The sequence below is a fragment of the Musca domestica genome, unplaced genomic scaffold, assembly GCF_030504385.1.
Source record: "Musca domestica strain aabys unplaced genomic scaffold, Musca_domestica.polishedcontigs.V.1.1 5, whole genome shotgun sequence".
Classification (NCBI taxonomy): domain Eukaryota; kingdom Metazoa; phylum Arthropoda; class Insecta; order Diptera; family Muscidae; genus Musca; species Musca domestica.
Window position 1 is genome coordinate 13050493 of NW_026712346.1, and position 14699 is coordinate 13065191.

At 37.1% G+C, this 14699-nt stretch overlaps 1 protein-coding gene across 1 annotated transcript; it reads right to left on the reverse strand.

Moving 5' to 3' along the window:
* Nucleotides 1–1133: 1133 nt before the first annotated feature.
* Nucleotides 1134–13240, reverse strand: LOC101890872 (protein daughterless). The gene is made up of 2 exons (XM_005177992.4): nt 12116–13240; nt 1134–6567 (listed from the first exon to the last, which is right to left on the reverse strand). The coding sequence occupies exon 2, from the start codon at nt 6429–6431 to the stop codon at nt 4299–4301; it is 2133 nt and encodes a 710-aa protein (XP_005178049.2). The 5' UTR covers nt 6432–6567; nt 12116–13240; the 3' UTR covers nt 1134–4298.
* Between the last annotated feature and the right edge of the window lie 1459 nt (nt 13241–14699).

Below are 14699 nucleotides of genomic sequence, written 5' to 3' on the forward strand. Positions count from 1 at the left end.
AAACGTGGACCTACATGGCCCATTTACGAACTTAATCTGCCCTCTGGCAAAATAAACTTGTGTGAAAAATTTTAGCCTTCTATCTCAATTCGTTCGAAAGATAGCGTGATTACAACAGACAGACGGACATGGCTAAATCGTCTTAGAATTGTACGCTGATCAAGAATATATATATACTTTGTTGGGTCTAAGATCATTATTTCGATGAGTTACAGACGGAGTGACAAAATGAATATACCCTCCATAGTATGGTGGAGGGTATAAAAAGGCATGAATTTAACTTGATATTAGTTTTTACTCTATTTGTAAGAGTTAATATACAAATAGAGTTTGCGAACGTGTCCAATGAGGCTTGATCTGTTTCGTTTCCATTGTTGCGTCATCCAGTCCAGTACATTTCAGTTTTCCTTTTGTTTCCATTCATCTACACAAACGGTACAGAAGAAAAACAAGTCCTGTTTTCTTAATATCGGTATTTTTCGTTTCGTACTTCGAGAAAATATACGAAAATAATACGAAACGATTGCAAACGTTTGATATAGTTTATTTTCGTAGTAGTTTATTTAAGTAGTTTATTAGAACTACGTCGCGGTTTTTATAGAAAATAAAAATGAGCTCCATTTGATGTTTAAATACAAGGAGGTTAAACAAATTATCATTGAAATCTTCTTATTTTAGAACTACCTCTACCTGGGGGGTTACTATGTATGTAAGTCGATTCAAAAGTAAAATATTTCAGAAGCGAATTTTTCCTATCAACGAACTCCAATTCCTACTTTTAGTTTGCCATATCCGAGTAGAGATATAGTATAAATTTGGATCGAATACAATTTTTAACTTATTCGAACTTTCGAGTCGAGTTACATAGTAACCCCCCTGCAAATCCAATACATTTCGTAAGAATGCACAAATAAAATTTGCAAATTCTTAAATTGATCGACATTCAGAGTAAAGTGCTATTTCATTAGACAATATGAAAAGCTCGTCTTCTATATTTGTCCCTTAAGTTCTACTCTTGCTCTCTTCCCCTCGATTTCGGGCGAAAAAAAAAACTTTTTCTCACCCATACTTCCTGTCAATTTGCACCCCCACCCGTTTTGGTCAATCTACAAAAATAAAAACAACCATCCTCGTTGATAACATTTTTAAGTACATACAATATACATATGTATATAATATATTTTGACGTTCTTCAATAGCATTTAATAATACATATTTTGTGGTTTTTATTATTATTTTATAAATTTTATTTATTTCGTTTCATTTCCATAACATAATTGTTGTTGCCTTTTGCTTTGCTTTCGTTTTATTTGATACAATTGAGCATAAAATACAATCGGTCTTTCGATTGAACTATTGATTGATCGACCGATCGACCAATGATAATCATGGCGTTTGTCAACCACTATTAATAATAAAAATGAAACTGGTAATCTTTTCATTGTTTTGTTTTGCATTTTAAAAATTGTATAATGTAAAAAATATATGTATAAAGAAATAAAAATCCGAATAAATTTAAGTATAAAAAATATTTTATATGAGCAATATATGACGATTTGTGTGTGTATCTGTCTATCTATAATTAATAAAATTGATAAAAAAAAATGTTAAACAATAATTACATTTAAATAAAATTAATACAATTATAAAAAAATTGTGTAGGTGTTTGTTAAACAATACTTAGGTCAAATAAAATATAATAATTAAAAGAAAAAAAAAGTAAAACAAATACAAAATTATGCTATAAGAGAACGATGGGTTTCTTTACTGTTGTATTTTGTGATTGATAGATAGATGCCTTTCAAAACAAACGAAAGATGTAATGGATAATTCAGAACAAGAAAAAATGTTCACCTAGTAATTTTACTATAATACAATAATGATAGTCGGGAGTCCGACACGTCGAGTCTGTCTCATTGGAAGGACACTGGGTTTGATTTGTGCAAAGAGAAGAGAGGAGTAAGTAAGGAATGTTTTACTTTTTCCTCCCCCCTCGCCGGCAAACGCACTCTCCTCCCTTCAGTGACACTATACGCGTCTGACCTCCGACGTATATATGGCATGACAAACTTTGCATGATTTTTTTCTTTAATTTTTGGTCTAAACTACATACAATTAGATGAAAATTCCAGGTAAAGCTGCATATGTACGTTTCTTTGTGTATGTGTGCGCGTTGTTTTCTTAGATATATGTATGTAATTTTCTACTTTATCCTTAACATGTCTTTTTGTTTGATTCCTTCTTTCCTTTATTGATATGAAACTTTGTTGAGTCTGTGGGTGAGTGTGTGAGCTTTTGATAATATCCCTTTGATGCAATTTATATTTCAAATAAAAGACAATACATAGCCCTTCGACCGATAGTCATCGGTAGTCACCAGTAGGGCTATGTATTGCACTTGTATTTTTTTTTTTTTTTTTGAATTCCTTGAAGGATTTTAGCTTCAAAAAGACATTATTAAAAGCTCTGTTGTAATCATATGGGATTTCGGTGATTTCAAAGTGATTAATTGTTAAATTCACAATACAATCTAACAAAAGAGCTCTTTGCATACATTCAGGTGGTTCATACGTAAGCGCTGATTTATGTTGTACGTCTGGATGGCTATACTTGGAATTCTCGAATCCTTTGTCAAGGTATAATTGTTGTGACGTTTAAGGGATGTGTTTTTTTGTTTTTGGGATGGGGAGGAAATTGTTTTCTTCGTTTTTTTCTTCTTACGGACTAATATCATCTTACAGGACTATCTCTTTTTTAAGTTTTTCTTTTTATTTTAATCGAATATACATTATTAATGTAATGTTTCATTTGTTTTCCATATTTATATAATATGTATATATAAACTATAAATATCTATATATAGTATTTTTGTATATAATTTAGCTTAATAATTTGTGTCGATTTATTTGTGTAATAATGAATATTTTATTTATTTGATTACATTCTTTCAAGGACCTTAACATTATTTCCTTATTTTTATTATTTTAATTATTACAACAAACAATTCCTTTTTATGTACGGATGCGTGTATATGGCCCTTTACTTAATTTTAGATAAAACCATCTCTTGCCGAGATAGGTTTTAATCCAATCTCACATTTTATACTAACTGGTTGGGGGTAGACGTTAACTCTGCACCGAACTTCAAATTGTATATGATTACAATTGGCATCTTTAATATGCGACGACAATTTTGTGCTTGGCAGAAATGTTTTCTTTTTTCATTTCAATGCTTGAAATTAGTACAAGTATGTGCTACGCACGCTTACTTTGGCTAAAATATCGAATAACATCGAACCGAGAGGGTTGCAAAATGTTGGTATCTAAGACCAAATTATGGTGATAGCACTTAGTTGTATTTAGATCTCGCGCATTGAAATGAGTCGGTTACCGATTATAAACCACCATTTAACAAAAAAAAAATATATATATGAACAAAGACTTTAATGCATACCTAACAAAAATTGAAAGGTAATATGTAAGACATCACACAGGGTTGCGCGACAATATGCACGAATAAACAACAAATGACATCCAAAAGGGATACACAATCGCAGAAGGCATGAATGACTTACGGAGCATATGAAGAATTTCAGTGAATCAAAAAGAATTATAGATTTAACCTACCGAGCTCTTCCACATTTATCTAGCGACACGTGCCGCGTACCCTTCATTCTATGCTATAGAGAGCTATTGAATGTTAATAATGATTGATCTCTACTTTATACACAATTCGAACATGAATCTTAAACATAGTCGGATGGTGGCATAAGAAGGAGTTTGTCTAGGGGCAAAGAAGAAAACTAAACCAAACTAATAAAAAAGAAAGAATATCGTAAAGTAAAAAATAGGACACATTACAGTTCTAAAACCGAATTCGGAGAATAGATTTCTTTATAGCTATTTACAATTTATGCGATACCATGACGGCGGGACATCCAAAGTAACAGTGTACATACAAGTGTATGCAGTAGGCAAGGAAGGACATCACTTTTTTATGGCTGCCTACAGTTGGTGCTGATGATGCATTAGAAGATGTGGTGACGGAGGTGGTGGGTGTTGTTGCTGCTGCTGCTGCTGTTGATGATGGGGGTTTGACATGGCACCGGACTGTGCCTGTGGATGACGTCGTCGAAACAAACTCAGATTACTCATCAGATGTTGCTCCAGATCAGATCCGGAGGACTGATGTCGGGATTGATGCGGCTGTGTATTCAGCTGCTGGTGGCTGGTTTGATGTGCGGCGATATCTGTTGGCAGAAGGGAAGTGGGCGGATCGTTTAGACTGCTATGCGCCTGCTATTGTGAATGGGGCGCGGGATTGTGGCTTTGTAAATGAGGCGGCAGTTGTACACCTGGTTGTTGCGCTTGCAGAGGTGGCTGACCTACGGGTGGGAGACCGCTTTGGGCTGTCGGTGGTAATTGTGGTGGCGGTTGCCCGTAAACTCCCGGTGGGGGTTGGGGTAACATATGATGTTGGGCCGCCAACTTTGGCCCATCTTCGGCCTTCTCCTCTTCTCTCCGCTTGAGGCAGGCAGCTTTGGGATTCAAGTTGCGTTCCCTCACCTGCTGCTCCAGTGTCATAATTACTTCGACGGCCATATTTAGTATTCCCAGCTTGGTCTGAGGCTTATCGGATTTTAGGTGTGTCATACACATACGGCCGAGTTCTTTCAGCGCCTCGTTTATGTCCCGTATACGAATACGTTCGCGTGCATTATTCGCTTGACGCCTTTCTTTCTCTCTCATGGCTTTCACAGCGGGCTCTGCGTCATCATCATCATCCGCCGATGAGCAATAACGTCGTGGTCGCTTCGTGCCTTTTCCGGATAGAGGTCCCTGTCCATGCTGAGAACCTTCCATTGAGCTGCTGGGCTTCGTGTCTGTTACATCGAGCATGTTATTCATTGCTGACGTGGATGGAGCACCACTGGAAGCAGCAGAGGCAGCTGCGCCGGCTGATTGTTCTTTTCGTTTCTTTCCTTTTGTCGTACCGGCGGAACCCGATGTACCACTTCCGCTCACATTTGTGGATGTGCGTTCCATCTTTATCTGGGGGGCTAGTCCTCCTACAACGCCTGCCACATTTTGCACGGACGACGGACCCGCCGACATCACGTCGTGTGTTGTGTTAAGCACTGAGGGTCCGGGACCGGCACCGGCCGAAACCATACCGTGTCCGGACGGGGATGTTGGCACAAACGAAGACAATCCATCCATATTGTCCATAGCGGAGAGCGTCGCACTTACGCCGCTTAAAAGCTCGGGTTCACAATGATTGCGCAGCACATGTAGAGCGTCGTCTAGGGAATGTAGACCGGATAACCCCATATCAGATGCGTAGTTGCCGCTAGCACCGCCGCTTACAGTACTGCTGCTACTGGGACCGGCACCGTTCAGAACATTGTGGCCCCAACCCGAGCCGGGTGGGCCCGATTGTCCGACTCCACTTTTATCGACCATCATTGTCTGGCCCACTAGACCGCTTTGGGTAAGAGGAGGAGGCGAATTCACAGGGGTTGAGGGATTTGAACTAAAACTGCTGATGGACTGATCGGCTGGAGTTGATGACATATACATGTGTTGGCGCATTCCACTATTTGGACCATTTGTTCCTGACACACCACCTCCAACGCTGGATGTGGAGGAGGGTTTCGGTCCAATATTGACACCACCGCTAGACACCCCCACTCCACCCACAGCGAAAGCATCATTTTGAATTGCAGGACTATGGGGTGCGGCGTGAAGACCGCCCAAAGGATGATGGTTAGGATGTGGACCCGGCGTCGACATAGAACTGTGTGGAGTACTATGCGGCTGTGGTGAGTTATATAGAGCAGGAGAGTGTGCAGCTTGATTCCCACCGATTTGTTGTATATTATTTGTATTACTGCCGCGAAAAGAACTCATAGGAGGCAGCAGAGTTGGCGCTGGACTGTGCATGCCCACGTGACCAGGATCCATTTGGAGGCCGCCCATAGCTGTATTTGGACCCATATGATGTGCGTCAGGATCATGATGTTGAGGAGGACCTCCCAAATGATGACTGCTCATGGGCCCATTATTTTGATATCCTGTCTGGCCGCCGTATGCACCAGTTCCACCTACTGGCGACCCATACCAACCTCCACTTCCACCGGCGTTTCCACCATTACCGATTCCGCCATCAAAATATTGATCTACTGGTGCATTCCCCGAATATCGCATGCCACTGCCGGAGGCTCCCTCGTGTATCGGATTAAAGTCGTCTCCACCGTACATTCCATTCTCCATGCCACCAAGTCCTCCATATGCCGATTGATAGCCACCATTGCGATCCCCGGGTCCACCGACATTAGCTCCGGCACCTGTTGGTTGCTTATTTGCTATTTTATTGAAACAGTTCTGAAAGACTTCATACAAATGCATAGGTTCGTCATCGCTGGTGGCCATATTGAGTGTGGAATAGAGGCAACAAGAGTTTCGTTCTGAAGATCCCAGTTATTTTGGCACTGGCAGTTGCCACCTCTTAATGTATTTTGATCCTGCCTCCGGTTATATTGATTTCTCCTTGAAGTTGATTACGAATCTGGAATAGAAAAGAGCATCACAGATTAAATTTGTTTAATTGTTTTTGAAAAGGATTAAAAGAATCAGAAGAGAGTTTCTGAACTTCGGGTATTAAAGTGTTTATAGGAAAAACAAGTAAAAAAGCTGTAAGTTCGGCCGGGCCGATCTTCGAATACCCTCCACCATTTGGAACGATTTTGGCAATTTTTAAAAAAATAAAATAAAATTTTAAAAATACCAAATGTAGCCGTTATATTAGGGTCTACACAACGACGTAGACCTGTATAGGCAACTTCTGTCATAAACCATTACAATATTAAAATGCGAAACTTGAATAAAAAAATTAGGTGAATAATGTAGCTAAAATCATTAAAATTCCGAATATAGGGAGGTACCGTTATATTGGGGCTATACGAAGACGTGATCCAGCACAGACCATTTTCTGTCATAGGCTGTAGTATCCATTACGAATGGACCTACATCACTCATTTTCAATACCAAAAATCCTGCAGACATAATTCACGTTGGAGTAAAATGTTATCAACCTACTTAATTTCGTTCGGAAGCTAGAGTGATTTCCACAGACGAATAGACGGACGGGCATCGCTATACGAAGACGTGGTCCTGCATAAGTAATTTGTGTCATAGGCTGTAGTAACTGTTTCGAACTTAATATACGAAATTTAGAAAAAACAAGTAAAAGAACATTAAGTCCGGCCAAACTTTTAATACCCTCCACCTTAGGGTAAAGGAAACATTAGAAGAAATGTGGCAAAAACCATCAAAATACCGAATATCGGAGGGTACCGTTATATGGGGATATACCAAATCATGGACCTATAATTACAATGACTCGCCATACGAACTGGGACCCATTATGATCTACAACCACCAAATTTTCAGAGATATTCGTAAAAAATGTGTCAAAAATCATCAAAATACCGAATATTGGGAGGTACCGTTATATGAGGACTATACCAGAACGTGGACCTATACATACAATGTTTCGCCACACGAACTAGGACCCATTATGACTCACAAATACCAATTTTTAGACAAATCAGTGAAAAAAATGTGGCAAAAACCATCAAAATACCGAATATCGGGAGGTACCGTTATATGGGGGCTATACCAAATCATGGACCCATACATGCAATGTTTAGCCACCGGAGCTAGAACCCATTATGACCTACAAATACCAATTTTCAGACAAATACGTGAAAAAAATGTGGCAAAAATAATTAAAATACCGAATATCGGGAGGTACCTTTATATGGGGGCTATACCAAAACGTGGACCTATACATGCAATGTTTTGCCACACGTACAGGGACCCGTTATGACCTACAAATACCAATTTTCAGACAAATCCGTGAAAAAATGTGGCATAAATCATCAAAATACCGAATATCGGGAGGTACCGTTATATGGGGACTATACCAGAACGTGGACATCGTTAAATCGACTTAGAATATATATATACTGTATGGGGTCTACGACGAATATTTAAGGATGTTACAAACGGAATGACAAATTTAATATACCCTCCTTTCCAAGGTGGAGGGTATAAAAATAGTCAGTAAATAAATTAATATAATTTACATTGGATCGGGTTTGGGATTCGAATGAGTGTTAGCTGATAGAAAAGAATAACCACATCTTCAGCAAAAATAATCTCATGTTGTTTCCAAACCTTGTGATTGAATGCTCCTTATTGCAGGCTATTGTCATAAAGACTACAATAATAATGACAAGGAAGATCAATGACTTTTATTTAGAATATGTATAATTATTATGAGTCGTTCAAATATTCAGTCAATTTTTTTTTTTTTTTTGAGTTTGCGAACAGTAAATAAGAGACTTCTCGTCGTAAGTGTGCAGTAGTCCTAAGAGATCATAGCAATCTAAATAATTTATACTTGTACACCCTACGCTCCTTTGTTATTTTACGAAGAATCCAGCCGATGACTTAAGCAACATAAAAAGGCGTTCTATGTGTTCCCACATTAAATAGAGCCAGAGTTTTTTTTGATTAAAAGAATTTAACAATCTGTTTGTCGTTGGTAAAACTTATTCAATGACAAGAAAGTGATATACAAATTGAATTGCGTGGCGCAAGTTTGACCATATTTTTAGTCCATTATATTAAGGTATTATATAAACATAATTAAAATAACAGCAGTATATTCGGATGACCACAATCGAGCATACCTACCAGTAAGAGATACACGTTTACATTGGAAATTTGTGTAAAGTAAACCATAACAACCATGATCGTTATTGATTGTGTGTTGCGGCAAATATCACTGCTATCGGGTGTATATTAAGACTTTACATACAAAGTGGCTGCTATATTAGAATCTGACTCGATTGTAAATAAATTAAAAAAGAGTTTGTCGTTGAGTCGCAGCTGTTTCATCCCAATCGAACCGTAAATGCAACGAACATGCCTAAATCTAATCAGAAAGTGGACATATGGTGGACAGAAATCCCCACCCAGACCTGTCAGTAAGGACCTGCATAATCTAGAAAGAGAGGTCCAGCGATATAAGAGAAAGAGAGCCCCATGAAGCCTATCAAGCGGGTTTGAATAGCATTCATACTAATGGAGCCACAGACGTAGTTAACAATTAAAGTATGAATGCCATCCGCGGAGTCCACCCCACATCCATTACAGCCTAAGGGTAGTTTTGGCCTAAATACGTTCAGGATGGTGCAGCCGTCTCAATTCATATTGGGCACGAATTGACGAAGACGTACGGAACGCCTGCCCTGCGAGTGATACAGGCCCGCACAATACGCCGCATCTGTTCAATTGTCCAGCCAAGACTATCCAACTCCGTCCAGAGGATCTCTGGATACAGCCCATAAAGGTAGCAGAATTCCTAGAATACCTGGACATCGAAGAAGAACCGGATTAACAGTCTATAAACAAACATACTTATAATAAAATACACATAACGAACACAGTTTCGATTAGACAGCCGTAACATCAATCTAAATAAAATCTGTGCGTGGCACTACGGAAAACTTAATCGTCTGTAGCATACAGTCAACATTTTAAAGGTGTATTGGTGTATTTTAAGGTGTATTGGATTCTTGGTTCGCATTCAAAGCATACATCGTTTTGGAAGTCAATTATAATTGGATGCCCATTGTCAAAATAGAACTAAAAGCAGCACATATTTCAATATTTCATTCCAAATAATGCCCTTCTATCTTGAAAGACTTATTTATATATAAATTGAAGAAAAAATAATAATATTATACTGACTTATCTTGTATTCATTGTACATGGCAGATATTCATTCTTTGTAGGAAATATCAGCATATGCTGTTCAACGCTTGTATCGACGATATTACCAAATTCATACGTGTCTGCGAAATCAACTAAAGCTAGAAAAATTAGTTTGGATATATAAAAGTAATACACTGGTACAACTTTTCTCCCACTAGCTAGAAAATCTCCTTAATACTAGTTCTTTGCAATTGTAAAAAAGATTGTGGTGTCAAGTGCTACGGTATAAAAGTCGGGTAAATGTGATGATCAAATAATAAGGAAAAACGAAGGCAGGATTCCAGCGCGACTCTGACATCCATCTATGATATGTTACTAAATATGCCATGTCATGATACCAAGCTGCGCATGTATCATCACCTTAACTTTGTGCAATTTACTAAGGACAGTTATGGTCAAATATCAAGTTAAGGACAGTAGAAGAATATTCATGTGAATTCAATTGACTCAGTAATTGACATCCAACGAAAGGAAGAAAAAGAAATCTAGGAAACAAAGAATATGATAATGTTTAAGTTTAAAATAGCCTACAAAATTAATTTATTTTAATTAGATAGCAACATATCTCTAAAGGGCGGAAAACTATGGAACTTTTCTCATTCCTCTCTCATCTTAACTCAAATTCAGTTTTCTTCCCTTTACCCATAATTTTACATCAAAAGGGCTACACAACGAATTAAATAAGATGGGATAATGTCAAAGAAGGGATGCTCTTGTTGATGACACCATCCATGGAAGTTTGGGCGAGGAAACTACTAGTTGTAATGTATGGGCTTTGTGGAGTGAGTTGGGTTTAGTACGTATAGCTAGGTATGAAATGTTAGAGTTATTAAGCTTTCCACTTTCTATTAGGCCTACGACATTCCACAACTAGAGTAATGCTTGAATTCCGAGGGCGATACTCATACGATCCCGCTTCCTGCGCGATATATTATTCAATCAACCCCATAAGCATTCAGACACGGATCATCTATAATTTCACAAAAAGGAGTTAAACATACGTTTCTATCCTTTCTACTTTTCTACAAAGGTCTATCCGTTTTCTCTCTATCTCAACTTTTATTCCTTTTATTTCAGAATAGAATTAGTTCCATATAGAGGCATTCTGGAATATACAATGATTGGTTTGAACGCAATGCAATTGACGTTTCAAAAATTGAATGTACATTAAGACCATTTCAGTATCCGTTATAAAGAGTTCGTCGAAGAAAATTCACATGATGTATGCTATGATTTATAATAAAATATTTATGAAAATATACAATAAATTTAAAAAATATATGTATTCGATATGACGCATATCCCTTCTAACACCCCTTGACTGGAGAGGTATGTCCAACATTTGTTCGTTTGGAAAACTATCGCAATATTAAAACGATTCTAGTAAATTTGTAACAACATATTCTACAATTGACCACTCCACCGGTGTTTAGTTTTTTCCAACGTCATCCATCAATATGCACAAAATATAAATATTATAAACAGATTAAATGTAAGTGTACAATATGGATCATTCAATCTTTAAACATTTGTGATCAGCACATTACTTCCACTCCTAAGTCGAAGTCCAGAACAGTAGTAGTGGTTCACAGATTTACTTTCGGGTAAAGCTGAAAATACAAAGAATATATCGGTTCGTATCAAACCGAATATGCTTATCAAAGCAAATCGTTAGATACCACTTTTAAGAAAATGCAAATCCTTTTGTCAGCGAGAAAAGTTCGCGGCGGGACACTTCGAGGGCCAAGGGAGTTCATGCAACACACAATAAATAATTAGAAAATGTTGCTAACAAAAGAAAAACCAGTAGAACCAGAAACGACGGATGGATGGTAAGTGTAAAAATAAACCAACAAAACAAACTTGTTGCTAACAACAAAAACAATAACGAAAAACAACACACGAACCAATCGAGATATAAAAATAAAATCACTTTTTACGAAAGGGAATTACAACGAAATCGACAGTGATGAAAATGTGTGTAAATTAAGATGAAATAATTAACAAAAAAGGAAAGAAAAGCAGCACAGCAGCACAGCACACACAATATGAAAAGGAAACAAATTCAAATAAAAATCTTTGATGCAGATTTACAACAATAAGAAACAAGACAAAATTCACACATAAACAGTATATACACCTCACATGCATACACACACACACGCACACACCCGAGTCTTGTTATTGTTGTTCGCTAACCCACCAGCAGCAGCAGCAGCAAGCGCTGTGAGTGAACCACTAAGAAGAAGTAAGAAAGGAACAAAACTTACATTGAGAGAAGGGCAAGAGGTGCTGCAGCGCCCTCGTTTATTCAACTGCCGCTCGCCAACTCGCTCGTTCCTTTAGAGTGCACTTCGCCACCTCCCTCTGTATAATGAAATGCACACAAGACTAGATGTTTTGAGGGGGTGATCAATTACAGGATACGTGTCGTTCGGCGCAATTAGGCCTTTTCACTTGCATGTGATTAAATTGATTGTCTAAGACGCTCGTTCAAAGGTGGACAAGTCGATTCGTGACACTTATCTCCTCGATTATGTATTTCTTTTTGTTCTTTCTGTTTTGTTTTACATATGGATTTCTGTTATTCTTTTCTTTATGTGAAACTAAATCCAAAGCAAGTAGACGTTGTCACTCGCCTTCGTTGTTGTTGCTTTGCTTTTCCTTGTTACCACACTGCACACTGTCATTAGATTTTCTCGATTATACGATGAACGATCACGCACGATTAGTAGTTATGTTGTGCTTTTTTATTATGTTTTTTTTTTTTCTTTTTTGTATATTTTCTTTTGGTGTATTCGTTAGTTACTGCGTTAGCTGTGTGGATAGACGACTATTTGTCTCCCTTTTCTTGTGGTGGTACACTTTTGGTCAACAAGCTAAGCCTGTATTTTCGTGGCTGGCCACAACTTGTTATTTTCAGTGCTTCATCAGCTCCTCGATGCTGGTTTTTCACTTTTTTCTTGAGGTGGTTTAGGCCAGCCAGCCAGTCAGCCCAGCACTCTGCTTCTTCTTGTTTTACACAACTCACTCACACTTTACGTACTCGGATACACTCTGTTCTGTTAATAAAAGACAAAAAGCAACGAATCCACGAATCGCTCACACTACTACACACGCACATACACTATACACTTCTGTTTTGGGAAACGACTTTTCATGAAAATTTTTATTTTATTTCAAAATAAGTTTTGTGGCATCATTACGTAATTCCTTCTGTTTCCACACATTTTCCAAGGGCTTGTTTAGCGATTTCTCATAGTTTGGGACAGAAATTTATTGATTGTCCTACGAAAATTTATAAAATTGTTGCAATGAAAATCTCCTGTTTCGTGTGATATTGTAAACTTTGACAAAGAAGCAGAAAGCGAAAACGGGGTAGAAGAGGAAGAAAAAAAGGAAAATGGCGGCGTACAATGTTTGCAGGGTTCTAGAGATCGATTATCGAGTTAACTATGTTTTACGAAAAGAAAAGAAGAAGAAAACACGAAATCGATTTATTTAAAAGCCGCCAGCAAACACAAGTGCATGGTGTCAAAATTAAAGATACATTGCGTTGAATACGGAAATACAAATATTTATATATTCCAGAAACTGAAAGAATCTACCAGTTTAGTACTTTATTTAATTATATCATATTTAGTTGTCATAAAGGTAGTCTGTTCCAAAAACTTAAGAATGTAAAAATGTATAAAATTTGGTCCAGACCTGCAAGAATCTACTAGTTTTGCAAGTTTCTTCGATATCATAAATCGGGAAATCGGTTATCGTAGTAAAAAGTTGTACATTCTTGGTCTGTTCCAGAACCTGCAAGAATCTATTAGGGTAAAAATACATAAAAAGCTTAAAGTCATGGCTAGGCATATTAATGTCAAATTATATTTATTTATTTCTTCTATCCAATGCTAATTTATTTATTTTTTTATTTATTTATTTTCAATTAGTACAGAAACCTAGCCGACAGGGCCCTGGACGGTTCAAAAAACTTCTATACATGACTACTCTAAATTAATTATAATATCCTTAATCCTAAAAGAATTACTTAAAATTAAACACTAAAACAAATTAACAAAAAATGAATAAAATTAACAATTGATTGATGGTTCCAAGAACTCCTATACATGACTATAATGGAAAACGACGACAGGATTTTAGTGTGGCTCTGTAATCCCTTTGTGAAATGTCACAAAATAAGCCTAGCCATGACTTCAAGCTTCTTATGTAATTAGCCCTTTAGTTTTGCAAATTTCGCCGATATCATTAAGGGAAAATTGGTTACCGAAGTAAAGACTCTTACATTCGTACAGTTCTAGAACTTACCAACAATGTAGGATAAGTTAGGAAAATACTCTGTTCCAAAAGCTGTAAGATTCTACTGGCTTGGCCATTTTTTCAATATAATAAAGAAAAAATCAGTTATTTTAGTGAAAAGTTTTATATTCTCACAGTTCTGGAGAATATGTAAAGAGAAAGTACATAAAAGACATTTTTGACTGGCCTAAGTCATCGGCTAGCATCTTCGTTTGTTTTTTTTTGTTTTCTCCGAATATATTATAATTTCATTATTTCCCTATATAAAACAGTAACTAGGAAAATACGGCTTTATCGACGCTGAAAGTCTCTATTTTATCGATGACGAGAATACGCACAATTATTATTATCTTTTTACTCCTTTTGCCACGGAAGAATAATAGGTGTGTTTGGTTATCTTAAAATTTGTAACAATTGTTGAAGTCGTCTGTTAACACAAAACATCCGCAAGAAAGAGAGGTTTAAGAAAACAAATATGACAGTTCTTCCACTGAGTGTTTAAAAATTATTCCTGGAAAAATTTCTTCTTGAATTACTTGCTAT

Bases quoted from the DNA above. Each gene is read 5' to 3' on its own strand.
- LOC101890872 (XM_005177992.4), bottom strand. From the start codon at position 6,431: ATGGCCACCAGCGATGACGAACCTATGCATTTGTATGAAGTCTTTCAG.